This window comes from Lagenorhynchus albirostris, chromosome 3 (genome assembly GCF_949774975.1).
Source record: "Lagenorhynchus albirostris chromosome 3, mLagAlb1.1, whole genome shotgun sequence".
Lineage (NCBI taxonomy): Eukaryota > Metazoa > Chordata > Mammalia > Artiodactyla > Delphinidae > Lagenorhynchus > Lagenorhynchus albirostris.
In genome coordinates this window covers 158,688,703-158,711,112 of record NC_083097.1, presented here as the reverse complement: position 1 = coordinate 158,711,112, position 22,410 = coordinate 158,688,703, and the positions used below count along the sequence as shown (strand labels likewise).

The 22,410-nt window shown below is 49.1% G+C and overlaps 1 protein-coding gene across 5 annotated transcripts; it reads left to right on the top strand.

Annotated features, from left to right (window-relative positions):
• Positions 1 to 71: 71 nt before the first annotated feature.
• Positions 72 to 21,494, top strand: HAUS8 (HAUS augmin like complex subunit 8). Of its 5 annotated transcripts, XM_060144670.1 has the most exons (12): positions 1,305 to 1,498; positions 3,220 to 3,284; positions 4,383 to 4,473; positions 6,951 to 7,018; positions 11,494 to 11,575; positions 13,694 to 13,786; positions 14,484 to 14,578; positions 15,168 to 15,233; positions 15,340 to 15,498; positions 16,814 to 16,955; positions 19,779 to 19,920; positions 21,068 to 21,494. In XM_060144670.1, exons 3-12 carry the CDS (start codon positions 4,437 to 4,439, stop codon positions 21,258 to 21,260), a joined length of 1,077 nt encoding a protein of 358 aa, XP_060000653.1. In that variant the 5' UTR covers positions 1,305 to 1,498; positions 3,220 to 3,284; positions 4,383 to 4,436; the 3' UTR covers positions 21,261 to 21,494. The 5 variants fall into 5 exon arrangements, with proteins under 5 accessions (XP_060000650.1, XP_060000651.1, XP_060000653.1 ...); XM_060144667.1 differs by lacking the exons at positions 1,305 to 1,498; positions 4,383 to 4,473 and adding an exon at positions 72 to 245; XM_060144668.1 differs by lacking the exons at positions 1,305 to 1,498; positions 4,383 to 4,473 and adding an exon at positions 73 to 245 and having other exon boundaries at positions 6,951 to 7,006.
• The last annotated feature ends 916 nt before the right edge of the window (positions 21,495 to 22,410 follow it).

Genomic DNA, 22,410 nt, shown 5'->3' with positions numbered 1-22,410 from the left:
CGACCCGGCCCCGTCACCGCCCCCTGCCGCTGCTGGGCGAAACCAAGTGTGAGGGGAGGACAGAGAGACGCGCGAGCAGGAGGCGCCCTCTCTGCCCACAGCCACGCTCTACACGGCCCAAGGCCACCCCTCTTGTAGCTTCGCAATATGGCCTGGTCGGGGCGGGGGCGGGGGGTTTCGACTTGAAGAGCCGGCCTTTGAGTTGAAGGCGGGAAAATGGCGGATACCTCGGGGCGTGGTGCTGGGTGAGTCGAGGCACCGTGGGTCTGGATTTATGGGTGCCAGCTGGAGGGCCCTGGTCGAGGGCTGGGGACAGAGGGGCAGCAGAGTTGGGGAGGGAGGGTCCTTGGGGTGAGTCCGGATCTGACTCCTCCAAGAACCACCGAGGATGCGCAAGTTCTGGGAGGTGGGATGCGGCCTTGCGCATGCTCGGGAGCTTGGGCTCAGGACCTTACAGCGAGTTCGGGTCCCTGGTCAGCCGTTTCGATCCGGGGCGATGTCAGGCGAGTGGCTTAACCTCTCTGTGCCTCGCTTTCCTCCGTCGCGAAACCGGACTGTTGACGCCGCCGTTCGGTTTTGTAGGCCTAGTGTGAGGCTTAAGAGCGTTTAGAATAGTGTCTGGCCCCTAAGTGTGATCCGTCGCTATTACGATTACCGCTTTGTAGTGGGTAACTGCTGGACCACTGAAGTATCTCCTTTCATTCTCCCACACGCTTTTTTCTATTCTCCCCATTTACAAAGGAGATGATGGAGGCTTAGGGAGGGAAGGTCATTTGCCCAAGGGAGACGTCGAACAATGACCTGGTGCCGGGCGTGATTCCTGGGCTTTGTTCATTCTGCCGATGTTTATTGTGCCTGTGCGAATTAAAATGTAGTGGGCCATCTGAAATCACTTGTTTACTCCACAGCCCCTTGACCTAACTGTGAGATTGACGTTAGCCTCTCCGAGGTTCAGGGGAAGTACTTGAGGCTGGAATATATGTAGTGACACCCCTCCCCCACCCCGTGTCCCTGCAGGTTTGGCCTTAGTCCATTTGGTTTGGCTCCAGAGCCCTGGCTCAGACCCCAGAGGGAATCCTTGCTCTGTCTGTTTCCAGTTCTGAGACTCCCCAGGGGTGATCTGTATAAACCTTGGGTCCTTGTCTGGAAAACAAAGATAAAAGCAGGCTAACAGTCAGGTATTTGTAGGGTGGGGAGGATTCCATGAGGGAGTAGAGCAGCTGGCACCCAGCCAGCATTTGTTAAGTTGCCTCTCCCCACTGTGGCTTGGAGGTGCCCCCCAGCATGGCCTGGGTCTCACGTTGGAGTCCCCAGAGCCCACTACACAGAAGATGGCTGCAGTGAGCTGAGCAAGGGGACCACCGCTGCTGTCTCCAGTGGAGCCCATCTTGTGACGACAGCAGGATTTACAGCACCCAGACCCCTGCCTGGCATCCCGCTCGCCCAGACTGGACACCTGGGAGGCATCCCCGACTCTCCCACACCCACCGGCTGACTAGTCAGTGATTCCTACTTCATGGGACCCTCTCCTCTATCATGTCAGGCTTCATTCTTTTTTTAAATTGAGGCAAAATGCACATCACGTCAAATGAACCGTTGTAAAGCGAGCAATGCGATGGCACTGAGACATTCACAACGTTGTGCAATCACCACCTCTACCTAGTTCTAGAACATTTTCATCAGCCCAGAAGGAAACCCTGTGTCCATTTGCAGTCCCCCCCATCCTTCATGCTCCTCAGTCTGCTCCTGGTAACCACCAGTCTGCTTTCTGTCTCTGTGGATTTGCCTGTTCTGGACATTTCATATCCATGGAATCATACACCACGTGGCCTTAGTGCCTGGCTTGTTTGACTCAGGATAACATTTTTGAGATTAATTCGTTTCAGCATTGATAACATTTTTGAGATTAATTCGTTTCAGCATTATCAGTACTTCATTCCTTTTTAGGACTTAATAATATTCAGGGTCAATATTTCTTTTTTATTTACTTTTGGCTGCATTGGGTCTTCGTGGCTGTGCGCGGGCTTTCTCTAGTTGAGGCGAGCAGGGGCTACTCTTCATTGCGGTGCGCAGGCTTCTCACTGCAGTGGCTTCTCTTGTTGCGGAGCACGGGCTGTAGGCGCGCGGGCTTCAGTAGTTGTGGCTCACGGGCTCTAGAGCGCAGGCTTAGTTAGTTGTGGCGCACGGGCTTCATTGCTCTGCGATGTGTGGGATCTTCCCGGACCAGGGCTCAAACCCGTCCATGTCCCTTGCATTGGCAGGCAGATTCCCAACCACTGCACTACCAGGGAAGCCCCAGGGTTCGTTATTTCTTGACAGGAGTTTTGCAGCAGACTTCCGTCCCACGCTCCCGATCACTCTTTCACCATGCCAGGGGTCCCCCAACATTGACAGTGTTGACATCTGGGGTGCGATCGTCTCTGTGATGGGGGCCGTCCTGTGCCTTGTAGGGTGTTGAGCAGCATCCCTGGTCTCTACCCACCGAGCCGATAGCAGCCCCCTCTGTTGTGACAATCCCAGGTGTCTTCACACATCGCCAAATGTCTCCTAGGGGTCAGAATTGCCCTCAAGTGAGCACCCCTGAGTTATTTGTCTGACAAATATTTATCAAGTGCCTCCTGTCTGCCAGGCTGTTAGGGACTGAATGTTTCTATCATCCCTCACCCCCTCCTCAAATTCAGTCTTCTCCAGCTAAGCCATAGGGCTGATCAGTTCCAATTTCTGCATCATTCTTCTCTGCGCCTGTGCCCTTGGTCTTGGTGATCCCTGTCTGGGAATATCCTTCCTCATGTGCCTGAGCAAATGGTTCTTTGTCACTCGCCCCCAATCCCCACCCCTTTACCTGTCTGGAGTGCTCGCTCTTCACGCTTTGCCTGATGGGAAAATGCTGGTCATCCCTCTCAGGGAAGGAGCTTTGTCTGCTGTTCACCTTGTATCCTCAGTGGTATACAGCTGACACACAAACGCCCAACGAATTAATGAGATCGAGACCTTTGAAGTTCGGCAAAAATGCTCGCTCTTCTCACGTAGGTGTTGTCCCCAGGTGACGGGGCTGGGGCTCCGTTTTCCTCCTGCCATGGAGGTGGCCCCACCTCGCAGAGATGGGTATTGGTGGTGGGTGCTGGGACTGGGCTGTTCCGAGGAAGCCCAGGTTCCTGGCTGGCTTCCCTGAGCTTTCTATCCAACTGCATTAACAAGACCCCCGTTTTCCTCTTTTAGGAAGCCTTCTGCAGGGGGTCCCAGTACTCCTAGCGGTGCTAAGACGAGAGGAAGAAGAATACAAGGTGAGTAAAATTGGAATCTACCTTTTGAAATGGAATCCACTGGAATAAAAAGTGATTTTTTCTTTCCCCCCCAGTAAGTGCTTTTGGAGAAGAGAAAAACAGACCAGAGCAGGGGAGCTGGGGCTTTACCCGCTTCTAGTCACACCTTTGGGGACCCCAAGTCTGGTTACCCAGCCCTGCAGCCAGGGGTGTGGCAGGACCTGGTGGGGGTCATCTAGGGCAGTGGGCCCTTCCGGCCATGGGGGTCACGGGTTGTACCCAGGGCTCATCACTTGGAAGTGTGGGTGAGGAGAGTGTGAGCTGAATTCGTTAGGAAACATCAAAGTCTGTTTCTTCTCAGTAAGCGCGTCAGACCCTTGGGGATGCCCACACATCCGATGTCTACCTGTGCGTCCGGGGTCACTGTCAACAGCCCCCCTTGACTCTTGGCAGTGCCCAGTTTGGGGCTGTAGACGCAAGGATCTCCCGCGTTGGATCTCAAGCCTCTGTTATGATGAAGTATTTTTTTATGCCTGTGCACTAGTGCAGGTCTCAGAGAACTTGGAGCAGAATTCCGGTTCCAAATGACTGGAGGTTTATATGATATAGCATCACAGCATCGCTGGGTGATCTGGTCTGTAACATCTGTTGTATTTACACAGGGTCTAGTTCTTGGACGCAAATTATATCCTTCATTGTAACATTGCTTCTGTGGAAAATCCACCACTGTTGAAAACAAACAGGTGCCTTCTAGTTTTCCAGAAACTTGAAACTGCTTTTCAACTGTGCAAGGAACCCAGAGCCTCCTTCCTACCCTTTGCTGATGGTATTAGAAAGACCCAATGCAGGATGGTCTCCCCCCCTTGGAACTGGGGGTGTCCTTCGCCCCAATCCTTCACTGGACATCCGGTGGCAGACTGTAGGTGGGGCTCGATTCTCTCCCCTGGACCCCGCCTGGTCCTGGCCTCAAGCCCTAGGTGCCTCCTGCCTGAACGTCTGAGCCACTTGCCCCGCAGGCACGGCTCATCCCTGCCTGGGGCGCGCCCGGGGCAACCAACACCTCCGTGTCCAGCTCCAGGCAGCCTGTGAACTGTTGGTTGTACCTCTTTTCCACTCAAGCTTGCGGCTGCAACCCCATCTAAAGAAAGACGCAAATCCGGGCATGAAGGTGATATGGTTGAAATCCCAGTCTTGGGACTGAACTGTCAAGGCAGGTGACACTGACCACATCACTCTCTCTAGTAAAAAGGGAGACCCCTGAGCTCTGGGGGCACCTAGGAAAAGTGCAGACTCATGCGTCTGACACATTGCTGAGCACCTCCTCCCTGCGAGGTGGTGGAACGTGGCAGCAAGCAAAACAGACAAGAATCCCTACCCTCAGGGGGCTTGCCACCCCGGACACAGGCGGTGAATCAGGAGACGTAAGGAGACACAGGGTGTATTGGACAGTGACAGTTGCTGTGGATAAAACAGCAGGATGGGGGTAGCTTCTGGCCTAAGGGAGGGGCTGGGCCGAGCAGAGTCGTGAAGGCGGCAGGGGTGGCATGTGCCTGCTGGTTGGAGGAACAGGTGACATGGGACCTGCAAGGTGTCTGGAGGCACTCACCCTTCACCAGCTAATGGACCCCGAAGACAGCCTGCTGCAGCTGCCAGAGGGCCAGTCAGCCTGGAGGACAGAGTGTCTCAAGAGGGAGGGTGCAGGGCTTCCCTGGTGGCAGTGGGTGAGAATCCACCTGCCAATGCAGTCGACACGGATTCAAGCCCTGGTCCGGGAAGAGCCCACATGCCACAGAGCAACTAAGCCCGTGCGCCACAACTACTGAGCCTGCGCTCTAGAGCCCACGACCCACAACTACTGAGCCCGTGTGCCTAGAGCCTGTGCTCCACAACAGGAGAAGCCGCTGCAATGAGAAGACCACGCACCGCAGCGAGGAGTGGCCCCTGCGTGCCGCAACTAGAGAAAGCCTGCATGCAGCAACGAAGACCCAGTGCAGCCAAAAATAAATAAATTAAATAAATTAAAAAAAGAAAAAGGAGAGTGCAAGTGAGCACTGTGTGCAACGCTGCCGCTGGCTCAGAACGAGGACTGAGAAGGGGCGGGTGGGCATCAGAGCAGGGAGATCTCCGTGGTCTGGATGAAAGGAGTTTCTTTGGTGCCGTGGTAACTGTGAGAGCCAGGCTGGGGTGTGGGGGGGGATTCAAGGGAAGGAGAGAGGAGAAGAAGAGGATCCTCCATGGCAAAGGGGAGCAGAGAAATGGGGGAGGCGAGGGGAGGGGGGATGAACAGTGTGACCATTGGAGAGAGGAAGTGGGGTGATACAGGGTGGGGCAGGGGGAGAGGGGTTGCCAGGGCAGTTTCCTAACGGAGTGAGGGCTGGGCTCTAGCACCCAGAGTTGGGAGGTTGGTTTTACCCCAAAGCACAGAGGTCGCTCCACATGGGGGGCCCAGGATATGGCTCTGAGGTTGGGAGGCAGCTAGATGCCCAGGTGGGAGGATCTCCTGGGGCTGCTTTTGTCTTCCCAATGAAGTAGGAAACAGGTTACCAGCTGACCAGAGGGATGGCCCGGTGTAGGAAGTGGGCGGGAGGGTCTGGGAGAGGGGTTGGGGGATCAGAACAGAGGACTGTGGATGATCACAGGGGCTGCAGCGAGAGCCCCTGGAGGTTGGGGGGACACATGTGTCTCCTTCACACACCTTCAGCGCCCCAGGATCAGGATGGAAGGGCACCTGGGGCTGGGCTGTCACCAAGGGATACAGCCGTGTCCGAGAAGAGCGTCAGTGCCTAGGGTGTCTCAGGAGAGTGGTCCTGAGCTAGGTGAGGGGGGTGGGGGATGTGAAAGGCAGTACCATGAGTGGGTCATAGATGGGCTTGTGGGGGAAGGGCAGTTGGGGTCATGACCACAGGGAGTGAGTTGGGGAGGGAAGAGGAGGAGAGCAGGTGGCCATCTTTGGAAGATCTTTCTTCCTTTCCCTGCCCTGCCCCTGAGTCCACTTTCTGTTTTGAACTTTGGCACATATTTCTGATCTTCCTTGATCGTAGCTCCTGTGGGTCTCTGTGTCTCCGCTTCTAGCCCTGGTGCTTGTATACAGCAGGTATCCTATAAATGTTCTTGCATACAGTAGGTGTTCCATATATGTTCTTTTTAAAAAGCTTTTAAAAGAGAATTTATTATTTACTTATTTTAATTTATTTCTGGCTGTGCTGGGTCTTTGTTGCTGTGCGCGAGCTTTCTCTAGTTGTGGCGAGCAGGGGCTACTCTTCGTTGCAGTGCGTGGGCTTCTCATTGCGGTGGCTCCTCTTGTTGTGGAGCACGGGCTCTAGGTGTGCGGGCTTCAGTAGTTGTGGCACAAGGGCTCAGTAGTTGTTGCTCGTGGGCTCTAGAGCACAGGCTCAGTAGTTGTGGTGCATGGGCTTAGTTGCTCTGCGGCATGTGGGATCTTCCCGGACGAGGGATCGAACCTGTGTCCCCTGCATTGGAAGGTGGATTCTTAACCGCTGCACCACCAAGGAACTCCCTCCATATATGTTCTTGCATACAGTAGGTGTCCCATACATGCTTGAGGCTGAGCGGGGAGGGCTGATAGCACCCGGCTCTTGGGGTGGGGGGCGGGCATCCTAGGTGCATGGTGGGTCCTCACAGTCCATGTCATAGTTTTATTATAAACCAACAGTGTGTCCCCCACAGGTGGAAGAGTGGTTGAGTCCCGGTACTTGCAGTATGAGAAGAAAACCACCAAAAAGGTAACATACAATGTACGTTTGAAACAGTTCTGAACAGAGTTCTGACGAACTTGGAATTCTGAGACAAGTCACACCGGCCAGGCACAGCCTGGTCCTGAAAGAAGCATTTTGGGGGCTTGGTCCATTTGCCTTTGGGGCTGTCATGCCCTTCGTGCCAAGGCAGGAATCTCTGTCATGTGTGGCTGGTCACTTTGAGAATCTCTTTTGCAGAGCCATGATCTCTGGTGAATCATAAAATTATTCCTGTCTCTCAACCCGGTAATTCCTTTCTGGATTCTGTCCTGAAACAGTTCTGTCTAATGCCTGGCACGTGGTTACCCAGCCTTGGCCTGTATTGTAAAAAAATACCCGTAGGGTTTTAGAGAAAGGGTTTTAGGGGAAAAAAGACATGGCTGAATCACCCAGTGTTACAGGAAGAGTTCGGTGAACTAGCCACCACACAAAAACCATGAAACCATTGAAAATGATGGCATGAAACACTTAACATCTTGGGAACCTGCTTTGTGTGATGTTTAATGAAAATAATCATTAGATTACCCAATGACCTATTTTGTTTCAGTGTGTATGGACGGATAGTGTGGTGAAGGTTGTGTTATTCCATTTTCCAAATCTTTGTTTATGATAAAGTTTAGTTAAATATTAATTTCTGCTGCCTTTCTTTTACTCTGGTAGGGTGAATGGCAGGTTAATGTGGCTTAAGATTTGGCTTGAAGAAAAAGGATACCTTTATGCAAACTGATATGCTTCTTGGAGTGACTTTGTTTTTTAATGGACTTTATTTTTTTAGAGCAGTTTTAGGTTCAAAGCAAAATTGAGTGGAAAGTACAGAGATTTCTCATACACACCCCTGCCCGCCCCCTCACATGCGTAGCTTCCCTGTTGTCAACATCCCGCCGCAGAGTGGGGCATATTTACAATCGATGAACCTACATTGACACATCCTTACCCAGAGTCCGTGGTTTACAGTATTGAAATGATTTTCAACGGAGAATACTAGTCCACACTTCATAATTTTAACGTTGCCTGGCAAACTTGGTTACAGCACCCCCATGTGTTTGCATGTTCTAGTATTTTAGATCTTTAAGAGCTTCTCCGTTTTCTTTTTTTTTCATCTTTTAAATTAAGGTGTAATTTACATAGAGGAAGTGTCACTCTTCAGCGTACAGTGCTCTGAGTTTTGAAAAACACATCCAGTCACAGACCCATCACAGTCAAGATAGAGAACACTCTGTCACCACCGCCCCCCACTCCAAAGTCCCCTTGTGCTCCCATGGAACCAGCCCCTCCCCACCCCAGGCAACCATGATGTGTTTTCTGTCCCTGTAGCTTTGCCTTTGCAGTAGGCTCACTTAAAAGGTGCCACCCAGGATGCAGACTCTTGCAGTCTGGTTGCTTTCATATAAAGGTCCCTCCGTCCCTGTCGTTGCCTTTTATAGTTAGTGCTAGTTCCTTCTGATGGCTGAAGAATATTCCACTGTACGGATGGACCACAGTGTGCACAGCCACTCCCTGGCAAAGGACATTTGGTTTGTTTCCCGATTTTGGCAATTATGAATAAAGCCACCTTAAACATTCCTGTGCAGAATTCTGTGTGGATGTGTTTTCATTTCTCCCAGGAGGGGAATTGTAGGGTAAATGTCTGTTTGACTTTGTTAGTAACTGCCCAGCTGGTATCCAAAGTGGCTGCCCCTTTTTACATTCCTATGAGCCACAGAGAAGAGTCAGTACTTTAGGACTGAAACCATTCTGGTGGGTATGAAGTGGTATCTCACTGTGGTTTTAAACTGCATTTCCATAACAACTAATGATATTGAGCGTCTTTTCATGTGCTTATTGGCCAGTCCTATATCTTTGGTGATATGTCCTTTCAAATCTTTTGCACATTAAAAAAAAAATGAGGTTGTTTGTTTTCTCATTATTGAGTTTTGAGGGCTCTTTCAATATCTTAGATACCAACTCTTTATGGTGATTTGCAAATATTTTCTCCCAGTGTGTGGCTTGGCTTTCCATTCTCTTAAGTGTCTGGTGAGGAGCAGAAGTTCTCGATTTTGATGAGGTCCAATTTATCGATTTCTGCTTTTATGAAATGTGCTTTTGGTTTCTTCTCTAAGAAATCTTTGCCTTACCCAAGACCATAAAGATTTTCTCCCATGTTCTCTTCTATATGAGTTTAGGTCTGTGGTCCATTTTGAATTAATTTTTGTATCTGGTGTGATGATGGAATTAAAGTTCGTTTTTAAGTGTGTGGATGTCCTCTTGTTCCAACACCATTTGTTGAAATGACTTTCCTTTCCCTGTTGTATTGTCTCATCACCTCTGTTGGAAAGCAATTGACTATATATGTATGCATCATTTCTGGACTCTATTCTTTTCCATTGTTCTACATGTCTATCTTTAGTCCATTTCCATACTGCCCAGGTTACTTTAGCTTTGTATTATAGTAAGTCTTAAAATTGGGTTGTGTGAATTTTCCCACTCTGTTCTTTTCCCAAACTGACTTTTCTAGTTCCTTTGCCTTTCCATATGAATTTTAGCCTTAGCTTGCCATTTCCTACCAAAACTTCGGGGATTTTAATTGTATTGAATCTATGCATTAGCTCAGGGAGAATAACATCCTAAAAACACCCAAGTCTTTCAATCCATGAACATGGTATACCTCTCCCTTTATTTGGTCTTAGATTTTTTTCATCAGTGTTTTTGTAATTTCCAGCATACAGACCTTCCCCATGTTTTCTTAGGTTTACACCTAAGTATTTGGTGTTTTTTTAGTGCTATTATGCAAGGTACTATCTTGTCTTTTCTTTCTTTCTTTCTTGAAGAAATTTTATTTGTTTGTTTAGAAATAATTCACATATAACATTATATTAGTTTTAATTTTATTTATTTATTTTTAATTTTTGGCTGCATTGGGTCTTCGTTGCTGTGTGCAGGCTTTCTCTAGTTGTGGGGAGTGTGGGCTACACTCCGATGTGGTGCTTGAGCTTCTCATTGCGGTGGCTTCTCTTGTTACTGAGCACTGGCTCTAGGCACTCGGGCTTCAGTAGTTGTGGCTCACGGGCTCTAGAGCACAGGCTCAGTAGTTGTGGCACATGGGCTTAGTTGCTCTGCAGCATGCGGGATCTTCCCAGACCAGGGATCAAACCCATGTCCCCTGCATTGGCAGGTGGATTCTTAACCACTATACCACCAGGGAAGTCCCAATACTAGTTTTAGAGGTACAACATAATGATTCAATCTTTGCAAATATTGCAAAATGATCATCACAGTAAGTCTAGTTAACATCCATCACCGCACAGGGTTACAAAATTTTTTTCTTTGCTCAGAGCTTTTACATGGTACTGTCTTTTTTTTTTTTTTAATATTTATTTATTTAGGCTGCTCCAGGTCCTAGTTGCGGCATGCAGGATCTTCGTGTGGCACGTGAGATCTTTAGTTGTGGCATGTGGACTTTTAGTTGTGGCTGCAGATTTCTTACTTGTGGCATGCAGACTTCTTAGGTGCGGCATGCGAACTCATAGTTGCGGCATGTGAACTCTTAGTTGCGGCACGTGTGTGGGATCTAGTTCCCCGACCAGGGATCGAACCTGGGTCCCCTGCATTGGGAGCTCAGAGTCTTATCCACTGGACCACCAGGGAAGTCCCATGGTGCTGTCTTTTAATCTCAATTTCCAAAGTTGTTCATTGCTAGAAATATCTTTTTATGTTGACCCTGTATCCTGCAACCTTGCTAAACATGTTAGTTTTAGTAGTGTTTTTTAGTATGTTTTGAGATTTTCTATGTGAAGAGTCATGTCTGCAAGAAGAGAGTTTTATTTCTTCTTTTGTAACCTGTTTGCCTTTTATTTCTTATTCCTAGACTTCCAATGGGAGGTTGAATAGGAGTGGTGTCTGTACATCAAAATATTCTCATTCTTTATAAGGTCTCTTTTTTTGCTTTTTTTAATTTTATTTTTTGGCCGCGCCACGTGGCTTGTGGTGGGATCATAATTCGCTGACCGGGGATTGAACCTGGGCCTTGGCAGTGAAAGTGCCGAGTCCTAACTACTGGACCACCAGGGAATTCCCTCTTTTTGCTTTTATATTGTTATAATGGCTTGCTAGCTCCATGCACTGCTTGCTTTTTAAATAAGTTTTGAAGATTAATACCTGTCCAAAAGCTTTGTTTTTTCTGACAACCGGAGTAATATGTTCTCTTTCCTAAACTGGCCAGTACTAAAAATTATGCAGAAAATCAGTCATCTGTAATCTGCCATGTCAGAGATCGTCACCAGCAAACATTTTGGTGGTTTCCTATGTTCTACGCATGTGAGGGTATCCTTCTGACAAAATTAGTTCATCCTGTATGTATGCAATTAAATGTCAGAACTCCTTGAATCTATCCCTTGCCTCAAGGTAAGAGCAGATGCAGACCTTGCAAACTGCAGAGGGGCCCCTTCTCGTGGAAGGAAAGTGTCTTGTCCCCTGAATGTCATATATTCCCCTAACAGCCTCCTGCAGCAGATGCATTAAAGGCCAGTGGGAAGATGCCTGAAGGTGGAAGAAAACCCAACCCACTCCAGAAGAGCAAAGGTACGTAAAGATGGAAGGAGGGTGAAACAGCACTGAGGCTTAGGAAGTGATGAGCGTGGTGGTGAATTTTGTTTTAAGTATGCAAGTTTAAGACGCCCTTTCCTTTCTGGAAAGTACAAGGAAAAGGAGCTTGGCAGAGAGTTTCAGCATAAAGACAGATTTGGGGCATATGAAGATCTGAAGGGGGTTGGCAGGGGAATGGGGGGGAGTCATTTCCTTTCTATATGACCCCAGAGAAGAGCCACATTGCCATCATGGTACTCCCCTGGGGCACCAGTTCCCTGATCATGTGACTGTTTCCCCACCAGAGTTCTGAGAGCAGGAATTTCAGAGAGGGTATGAGACCTCATTTTCCTGCCTCTCACTACCTTGGGTTGGGTCTTCCTCATAATGGTCTCCCCATACCCCTTCTACTAGAAGCTTTCACCAAAGTGATATGAAAAACTTTCAGTTTTTCTGGTTGTAGACATGATATGCGTTTGTTATTAAACAAAATTGGAGAATGTAGCCCAGAAGGGCGGAAACTCACTTATGATCTACCACTCAGACCATTGCTGTTGGTATATTTGCTCTTTGGTCCTAGTCAGTGTGCTCATTCTAGAAGTCTGGGAAGGCTCCTCTCCAGAGTAGTAGTTCACCCACCTCCTCCGGTGCCTGCTTCACCAGCAGTGGTGGGCAGCTCTTCTTTTGCATAAGAGCGAGTCACAGAAAGCGAAATTGTTTCTCGGCCTGCAAACCCTCATTCAGAATGGTGACAGCTTTGCGTTCCATAGTGGAATACTAAGTATGTTCTTTTACAGGTTAGATTTCCTGCTTATTGTTCAGATCAAGGGTCAGCAAAACTTTTCTGAGCCAGTGGTTAGTATTTTAGGCTTCGCAGGCCAGGGGGTCTCTGTCATAGAAACTTAACTCTGCCTTATCGCAGCGTGAAAGCAGCCACAGACAGTGTGTACACAAGTGGGCGTGTCTGTGTCCCAGTTATTTACAAACACAGGAAGTGGGCCGGATCTGGCCTGCATGCTAGAGCTCGCTGATCTTGGCTTGGATGTTTGTCAGAAATTGTGCTGTTCCTTGACCCAGGCACGATTGAGAAGCAAGCACATGGAGCTGGAGCCGGCCTTCTAGTCTTTTCTCATGCAGTTGGGTTGAAGGCCATGTGTGAAGCTGGGAAAGCTGCCATGGCCAGAGGGGTCAAAAACTGGGCCTGCCACATTTAAAAATCAGGGTTCTCAGGACTTCCCTGGTGGCGCAGTGATTGAGAATCCGCCTGCCGATGCAGGGGACGCGGGTTCGTGCCCCGGTCCAGGAGGATCCCACATGCCGCGGAGCGGCTGGGCCCGTGAGCCATGGCCGCTGGGCCTGCGCATCCGGAGCCCACAGGCGGGAGAGGCCATAGCAGTGAGAGGCCTGCGTACTGCAAAAAAAAAAAAAAAAAAAGAGCAGAGGGCAGAACAAGTATATCATGTGTTATTAGATTCTTATACCCTGAACACAGCATCTTTTATTTTTTATTTGAAGTATAGTTGATTTACAGTGTTGTGTTAGTTTCAGGTATACAACAGAGTGGTTCAGTTATACATACATATATATATATTTTATACACACACACACTCACACACACACACATATATATTTTTCAGATTCTTTTCCCTTATGGGTTATTACAAAACATTGAGTAGAGTTCCCTATGCTATACAGTAGGTCCTTGTTTATCTGTTTTATACATATTGGTGTGTATATGTTAATCCCAAACTCCTAATTTTCCCCCCCCTTCCCCTTTGGTAACCATAAATTTGTTTTCTATGTCTCTGGGTCTGTTTCTTTTTTGTAAATAAGTTCATTTGTACACAGCATCTTGTACTTAAACTAAGCAGAAAGGCTTATTTGTATCTTTCAGTTATAAAGACTGCATCTCTTTTCTAGTTCTACTTTAAAGTATATTCAAGTTGATGGGTGGGAATTTCCAAAGGTTTTTCAGCCTTCTCTACTGCTCCCTTGTAAGAAACTGAGTTTTTGGAAGCAGGTGATATTGTACAGAAAAGTTAGCTGCTCCCGGCCTTAAGTATAGAGTATCTTGCTGACTGTGCTGACTTCTGGGGATTCTCATTGGGCGCACAGACAGCAGTGGAACTGGCAAAGGTGACCTGCAGTCTACCTTGCTGGAAGGGCATGGCACTGCCCCACCTGACCTGGATCTCTCGGCCATTAATGGTAAGTCATTGGCTGTACCTGTCCTTTCCCCAGCTGGGGGTTGCAATGCATGTCTGAGGGCTCCCAAAATATGCTCTTCTCACCTTAAAAACTTTTTTTAAATTGAAGCATAGTTGATTTACAATGTTGTATTAGTTTCAGGTGTACAGCAAATTGATTCAGTTATACATATATATATCTATTCTTTTTCAGATTCTTTTCCCTTATAGGTTATTACAAAATAACCTATATGAGTATAGTTCCCTGTGCTATACAGTAGGTCCTTGTTGGTTATCTATTTTATATACAGTAGTATGTATGTGTTAACCCCAACCTCCTAATTTATCCCCCCCCTCCCCTTTGGTAACCATAAGTGTTTGTTTTCAATGTCTGTAGGTCTGTTTCTGTTTTGTATAAGTTCATTTGTATCTTTTTTTTAAGATTCCACATATAAGTGATATCATATGATATTTGTCTTTCTCTGTCTCGCTTATTTCACTTAGTATGATAATCTCTAGGTCCATCCATGTTGCTGCAAATGGCATTATTTCATTCTTTTATATGGCTGTGTATATATACCACATCATCTTTATCCGTTCATCTGTTGATGGACATTTAGGTTGCTTCCATGTCTTGGGTATTGTAAATAATGCTGCTGTGAACACCGGGGTGCATGTATCTTTTCAAATTATGGATAAAACGCTTTTCTTGATCTTAGACAAAAGCGTGGTCCGAAAGACTCCACAGTTAGAAAAAACAATGTCAAAGAAAGCTGAGTCATCATCATTTTCTGCCTTGAGGAAAAAGAGCCCAGTAAGTCTCTGAAATGAGAGGGAAGCCACTATAGCAGGTTGGCTAAATCTGCCCTGTGCCACGTGCCCCTCGAAACCCGGGGACTCCAAGAATAAACAAGCCAGCTGTGCCTTTTAGAACAAAAACCTTACCCATCCTTAGAGGATTTGCAGTTTCAGTTTCCCCAGCTACATGTACAGGAGGGGATACAAATGCAGGATCCTGTGAAAAATGAGATTGAGGCCTTGTTTGCCAGTGCCACGCTAGGGAAGGCACTGGGCCAGGCCCTGTTCACGGCAGGGAGGGCGGCCAGGCTGTGGTCTCACCCAGGTGGGAACCCCAAGTCCGGGTTCTGGCAAGGCAACAAGTTGGTGGGTGCCCTTCAGCTTGACAGCCCAGCTTGCAGGAAGGGACCAAACCACCTTCCTTTTCACAGAGGACTCGAAAGACTAAATGAGCAAATAGAAACGAGTCGATACACAGTCTAGAACTGTTGAATTACTGATTGAAAAAAAGTACAGACAGGTTAGGATTCTGCCCCTCTCCGGAAAGAGAGCTGGCTTTATACCAGTTCACGGGGAACCAGCAGTGTCTTTTGCTTCTCCTGAAGGATCTCTCCGAAGCGATGGAAATGATGGAATCCCAAACACTACTCCTGACTCTGCTGACCTTGAAGGTGAGGACGGAGCCTCCTGCACGCGTGTCGTGGGTGGAAGGGCGGCCACCATCAGCCGCGGAGGTGAGGTCGCCTCTGGCCTGAGCTTTTGTTTTGCATTTCCCAGATGGAAACTGGTCTTGCTGCATTCGAAGAAAAGGCAGAAAAGAATTTATTAATAATGTGCAAAGAGAAGGAGAAGCTCCAGAAAAAAGCTCACGAGCTGAAGCGCCAATTTCTTCTCTGTCAGAGGAAGCGGGAGCTGGCAGACGTCCTGGACGCGCAGGTCAGCGGTGACCGCAGCCTCCAAGAGGCGCATCCTGGCAGCATTGTCCCACGGGGGTGGTGGGGGGGTGGTTGGAGGGAGCCTTTATTGTGAGCGTCGCTCCTCGCCTGGCTCTGACTCTGTGCCCGGCTTTTGACACCACTGGGTGTTGCTACGTGACGGTTTATCAGAGGACAAGGCGGTAATGTCAGAACCAACCAGCAAGAGGTCTCTGTCCCTTCAATACACATGGGCATGTATTCTGGTGACTTGTATCCTGAGACTTGTGCCCAGTGACACAGATGTACTCCAGACCTGCCCATTTGGGCCAGGGTGCTGGTGGGAGACTTGGGCTTGGTGCTGTGTGGTCAGTGCTGGGACGGGAGTGTCCATGCTAGGGAAGGTCACAACGAATCGTGGGAACCTAGAAAGGGCTGATCAGGGAATGGGGCTCCTCACCCAGTAAGGATGTATCCTGGGGCCGCCATAACAAAGGACCACACAGAGTGCGCAGCGGCTTAGACAATTGACATGTATTCTCTCTCAGTTCTGGAGGCTGTAAGTCGGAGATCAAGGTGTCTGCAGGGTTGGTTCCTGACGAGGGCCACGAGAGAAGGATGTGTCCCAGCTTCTCTCCTTGGCTTGTCGATGGCATCTTCTCCCTGTGTCTCGCCACCTGGCTCTCTCCGAGTGTCTGTCTCCACATTTCCCCCTTTTGTAAGGACACCTGTCATTACTGATCAAGGCCCAACTTAATGACCCCACCTTAACTGAATTACCTCTGTAAAGTCTCCAAATCAGGTCACATTCTGAGGTGCTGGGGGTTGGGATGTCAACAGAGGAATTTGTGGGGACACAATTCAGCCCGTAACACCCAGCATGTACACATGAGTGTGCCCAGCAGCCCGGCCCTGAGCTGAGAACAGGGTCCCTATCCTCGTGGAACTCACAATAGAAGGGAAGGGAAAGACAGTCAAACAAATGAATCCTTACAACCCCCAGACGGCGTGTACAAGGGAAAAGGGGTTGCCGGGCATGGCCTTGGTGGGGGGCAGGCATGTCAGCTCAGTGCTCTGAAGCAGGAGGGCCCAGCCCTGGAACAAGCTGGAAGGCGGACACATGTTCCTGGTGAGGAGACCCAGGCCACCTTGCTACTGGCCGGGCCATCTTCGGGGCACCTGGGAGTGAGGGGAGAGCCCACTGCACCCTTGGAAGTTTCTCTGGGAGACCTGGCAGAACAGTGCTGTGTCTTAACCTCACAGGTGCCATCTGGTAAACTTCTGGCGAGGTGAGTGCAGGGCCTCGTCCCACAGGCTCCTTCCCCTTCTGCCTGCAGATCGAGATGCTGAGCCCCTGTGAGGCCATAGCCAGCTGCTTTAAGGAACGATACAAGACATTTGCGACGGCCCTGGACACCACGAGGCATGAACTGCCCGTGAGATCGGTCCACCTGGACGGAGACGGGCAGTGCTTCTTAGGTAGGAAACGGGGCAACTGCCCGGCAAGGGGTGGGACGAACCTCCCAGTGCATGCTGGCATCTCCCGTGTCCTGGGCACCTTTATCCGTTCGTGTCAGGTCATAGGCCTCCTCTCAGGTAGACGGCGCGTACCCCATCAAATGGCAGAAGACGCAGGGGGCCAGCAAGGCTGCGGTTTGTGTGGGGTCATGCCCTGAGTAAGGACTGTGTTGGGATTTGAACCTAGGTCTGTAGGACCCCCGCAGTGATTTCCCGTCCTGCTGAAAGGCGTCCTGGGGAGCCTGCAGTCTCTACAAAGGTGCTTTGGTGGCTGGGGAACAACAGGGCCACCGACCCCAACCCTGTCCTGCCTTCTAAGCAGAGCTGAGAGGGTCCCTTTCCTGTATAGCGTTCCCACCTAATACTTCACTTGAAGAAGGTGGCAAGTGTGGAGTGCCATCCTCTATCCTAAAATTCTCTTTAGAACAAGTATCTTCCCCAAACAAGTTTTCAGCTGCCCTACAGTTTGGTCCTCCCTCCCTCCCTCCCTCCCTCCCTGTCTCCCGTACCCCACCCTCCCTTCCTCCCTTTCTTTCTCTGAAGTATAGTTGATTTATCAATACAATGTTGTGGTAGTTTCTGCTGTATTGCAAAGTGACTTAGTTATACACATATAGACATTCTCTTTTTTTTTGTATTCTTTTCCATTATGGTTTATCACAAGATATTGAATATCGTTCCTTGTGCTATATAGTGGGTCCTTGTTGTTTATCCATCTATAGATACTAGTTTGCGTCTGCTAACCCCAGCCTCCCACTCCATCCTCCCCGCTGCCCCTTGGCAACCACAGGTCTGTTCTCTGCGTCTGTGAGTCTGTTTCTGTTTCGTAGATAAGTTCATTTATGTTATATTTTAGATTCCACATATAAGTGATGTCATATGATACTTGTCTTTGTCCGGCTTACCGCACTTACTATGATAATCTCTAGGTCCATCTCTGTAGCTGCAAATGGCATTATTTCATTCTTTCTTATGGCTGAGTAGTATTCCATTGTATATACATACCACACCTTCTTTATCCATTCATCTGTCCGTGGACATTTAGGTTGCTTCCGTGTCTTGGCTATTGTAAATAGTGCTGCTATGAAGATAGGGGTGCATATATCTTTTTGAATTATAGTTTTGTCCAGATATATGCCCAGGATTGGGATTGCTGGATCATATGACGTAGAGTTTGGTTATTTCTAAGCAAAGTTCTCATGAGCCACCTGGACGTGTTTAGCTTGATTTTACTGATGTAAAATCAAGCCTTTTCCAACGTGAAATAGTATATGTATGAAACGGGACCTTGAAAAATGAGCCATGTTGAACCATCATCTGTGTCTGGGTTTCTAATTTTATAATTATGGCAACCAACTGCACGTCTATATCTCTTGGTCTCCATCTCTGATAAATGCCCTAGATAGTTGCCAGGAGTTGGGATTGGGGACTGTTTGAGTTTCCTAGAGCTTCTGTAACAAAATACCACAAATCAGGTGTCCTAAAACAACAGAAATTTATTCCCTCCCAGTTTAGGGGACTAGAAGTCCGAAATCAAGGTGTCATTGGGGTTGGCTTCTTCTGGAGGCTCTAGGGGAGAATGCATCCCCTGGCTTTTAGTGTTCTGGCAATCTTGGCTCATGGAGCATTCCTTCAGACTCTGACTCTGTTTTTTTTTTTTTTATTAAGATTTTAAAAAATATTTATTTATTTATTTTTGGCTGCATCGGGTCTTAGTTGTGGCACATGAGATCTTTTCGTAGCAGCGCGTGGGCTCTTCATTGCGGCGTGCAGGCTCCAGAGTGGGGGGGCTCTGTAGTTGTAGCTCTCTAGTCGTGGCTTGTGTGCTCCGTAGCTGTGGCGTGCGGGCTTAGTTGCCCCGCGGCACGTGGGATCCAGGGATCGAATCTGCGTCCCCTTCATTGGAAGGAGCATTCTTAACCACTGGACCACCAGGGAAGTCACCAAGCTTTATTTTATTTTGGTATTGTTTTTTGATTTTTTAAAATTTTTATTGCAGTATAGTTGATTTACAGTGTTGTGCTGCTGCCTCTGTCTTCACATGGCCTTGTTTCTGAGCGCCTCTGTGTCTAAACTGCCCTTTTCTTAGAAGGACACCAGTTATTGGATTAGGCCCCTCCCTAATGACCTCATTCTAACTCCATTACATCTACAAAAACCTCATTTCCAGTTAGGTCACCTTCACAGGTACTTGAGATTAGGACCTGAACATGTCTTTTTGGGAGGACACAGTTCAGTCCCCTGGCAAAGAAGATATGTGTTTGTAAGAACGCTTATAAGGTTCCCCAAGTGTTATAATTTACAGCTGGGACATGTGCTGGACTCGGAGAGATGCTGGCTTTGTTAGAGCAGGGGGGACCCAGCGCTGTTGCAGGCGGCTCTCTGCTTGGGGGGCGTTGGGGGCAGAAGTGCTGGGAACCGGGAGTGGGAACCATGGGTTTGTTCTTAAGTTACTCCTAGACCAGATCTTCTCTGTCTTTTGGATTTGCTTCTGTTGAGGACACCAGTGCACCATTCCAGGTATGTTCCGATGACTGCCTAGATGGCAGACACGCATGGCCCGCCATCTCAGAGCCCCGTGATCTCAGGCAAAGGGGCACAGAGGCAGTACCAGTGCACGAATATCTTCCTTCACGACCCTTTCTGCCTTTGAGCTCATCACGATTCCTGCATAACATGAGAACATTCCAGCAAAAGGAGAAAAATACAGTCAGCCAGCCAGCTCATGCATCCATTGCTTGGGGCACCTTGAAACCATGACTGACAACGCCTTTTCCCCTCCAGACAAGTTGCAGGGGGAATTGACGACCACATGCCATCTGCTGGGAGAACTTGGCATCAGCAGCTCAGAAGAAAACGCGAAGGCCTTGGACCTGCTGAGGGAACTCAAGGAAATGACCCAAAAGAAGGATCTGGAGCTCCAAAGGTATTACAGAAAATATTTTTAAAAAAAGGTAGTACCCCTCTCCCCGCATCTCCTCGTCGGGCAGAGATGGGCTGTTGGCGGCTGCCCTGTGGAAGGTGTGCTGTGTTCTGGAGGGTGGGCAGCTCTGGTGTTTGCAGGGGCTGAGGGTACGAGGGTCCAGCGAGGCAGGGAGAGGGGAATCGGCAAGATGCCTTCAACCCAACCAAAACTCCTGTGCTCGTTCTTGAGCAGCCAAAATAGAAAGGGGCGCTCACTTCCTTGGAGTAACACAGCAGTTCAGGGGCCCTCAGATAGTTTTTTGACGCTCTGTGTGGCTCGTGAGGTCTTAGTTCCCCAGCCAGGGATCAAACCCAGGCCACGGCAGTGAAAGCAGAGAGTTCTAACCACTGGACCGCCAGGGAATTCCCAGGAACTTCTTATTGATGTATAAGTACATATAGAAAAGCCACAGATTGTAACGGTACAGCTCAGTGGCTTTCACTACTGGGCACCCTTGTGTAACCAGTGCCCAGGTCCACTCAGCCTATGTCCAGCCCCCGAAAGCCACCCGGTCCCCTTCTGTCTCTCCTCCAGGACATTTCTAACCATGAGGCTTTCTTCCACCTCTTCCAAAAAAGAATCTAGCTTTCTTCTCCCTTACGCTGCCAAAGGTACTTCCCGAGGTGCCTGAGAGGTTTGAAGGTACTCACGATAAACGCCACCTGCTGTGGCATCTCCCTCATCACTCTGTGCCCCGGGATGGAATCAGACACGCCAAAGTGTTCTAGATGGCCGGGGTCACGGGAGGGAACGGGGAAGCACACTCGTTCTGTGCTGATCTCCCCACTGCCGTTTATCTTGTGTGGTTGCTGGGGGAGCTCCCCGTTCATGGCTCTGCCTCCCGCTTTTAGGATGGTTCCTGTCAAGTGTTGATGCTCCCTAAATAGTTGTCGAGTAAACAACTCTTTTCTTTCACACCTGCCTGGTCCTGCTCTCAGGGCTTCCCTGTTTGAGTTCTGTTCAGACAAAACTTATTCACCGCCGCTTTCCCACGAGCCCGAGGAGGGTCACCCTGAACCTCCCCCCGCCCCCGCCCCCCGACATGGCAGCTGCGAAGGTGCTCGGGCACAGAGGGTGAAAAGCTTTCATCATCGTCTTGTTTCCACAGGAGCTTTACCCAGGTTCTGGAACTCTCCGCCGAGGCGAGTAAAGAGGCAGCCTTAATCAACCAGGAGGCCTGGGAAAAGGCCCAGGGCCCCAAGGCCACCAGCCAGTGGTATTTCAATCCTGAGGAGGCCACTGGTGGGGAAACTCAGGGAGAGCTAAGGAGCCTGCTCCTTTCGGGCCACGACGAGCCCTGAATCCACACGCAGGCTGTGTCCCCAACCGGAGTGGGGACCTTCCTGCACACCATGGGGAAGGAAGCACGTCCTGTGCCCCTTGTTTGGGGTGGGGAGAGGGGGTGGACCTGCAGTGACCCACATAGGATGTTCTGGAAACTTGAGCACTTTATACACTTAGCCTAGCCATATAGTTATTGTTTTGTAAGATAATCCCGTTTGATAATTTAACAAATAAAACTGTTTTGCAGTTGAGCCTTGGTTTCTCTGTAAGGGGCAGTGGAAGGTGCGTGTTGTCCCAGCTTATTCCAAAGAGCTGGTCCTGAGCCTCAGAACCTCACAGACATCATGAATCCAGCTGACCCTTGCACACTGTGGGTTTGAATTGCCGGTCCACTTATACATGGATTTTTTTCAGTAGTAAATACTGTAGCACGACACGATCCGTGGTTGGTTGAATCCGCGATGTGTAACTGCGGCTACGGAGGGCAGACTATAAGTTCTACGCAGATTTTCGACTGCACAGCCCCTAACCCCGTGTTGTTCAAGGGTAAACTGTATTTCACTTTCAAGATGATTTCATGTCCTTTAGTCACAGGGCAGTTCTGTTCAATAACCCACAGCAAGTTCAGAGCTGGCCCTCAAATGGAAATTCCCCATCCAGTCCAAAGTCCCAGTGGCCATCCTTGGGGGACGCCTACGCGGTTTTGCTGTAGCTGCGATCTACACTCCACTCGGGGCTATGGCACAGAGGATCGGTCCAGCCCACGCTTGGGCTTCTGTCTACACCACGTGGGCCCTGGCAGTCTTCCTGGTTCCCAAGGAGCATTCCTCCGTTGACATCTACCAGTTCCCATCTACAAGCAACTTTCTGACGCTACACCCCATCCACTATCAGTAGTTTCTTGGTTCGCCCGCCCGCATGTCATGTGGATTACCTTCCCGGTGACCAGAGGCCTAAGAGGCACTCTGTTGTCCCCACATAACTTTTCCCTTCGTGGGCTGGTGGCCAAAGCTCAGATCTATAGAAATCTGACCTTGCTCTGGCAGGAAGGTGTGACCCAACATTCTCTTTACTTTCATTAGAGCTACTGCTCATAACAATAGCCAGAGGTTAGACTTCACCATTTTTCTTGTTTGTTTGCATTTCCCTAAGCACCAGTGGAGTTGG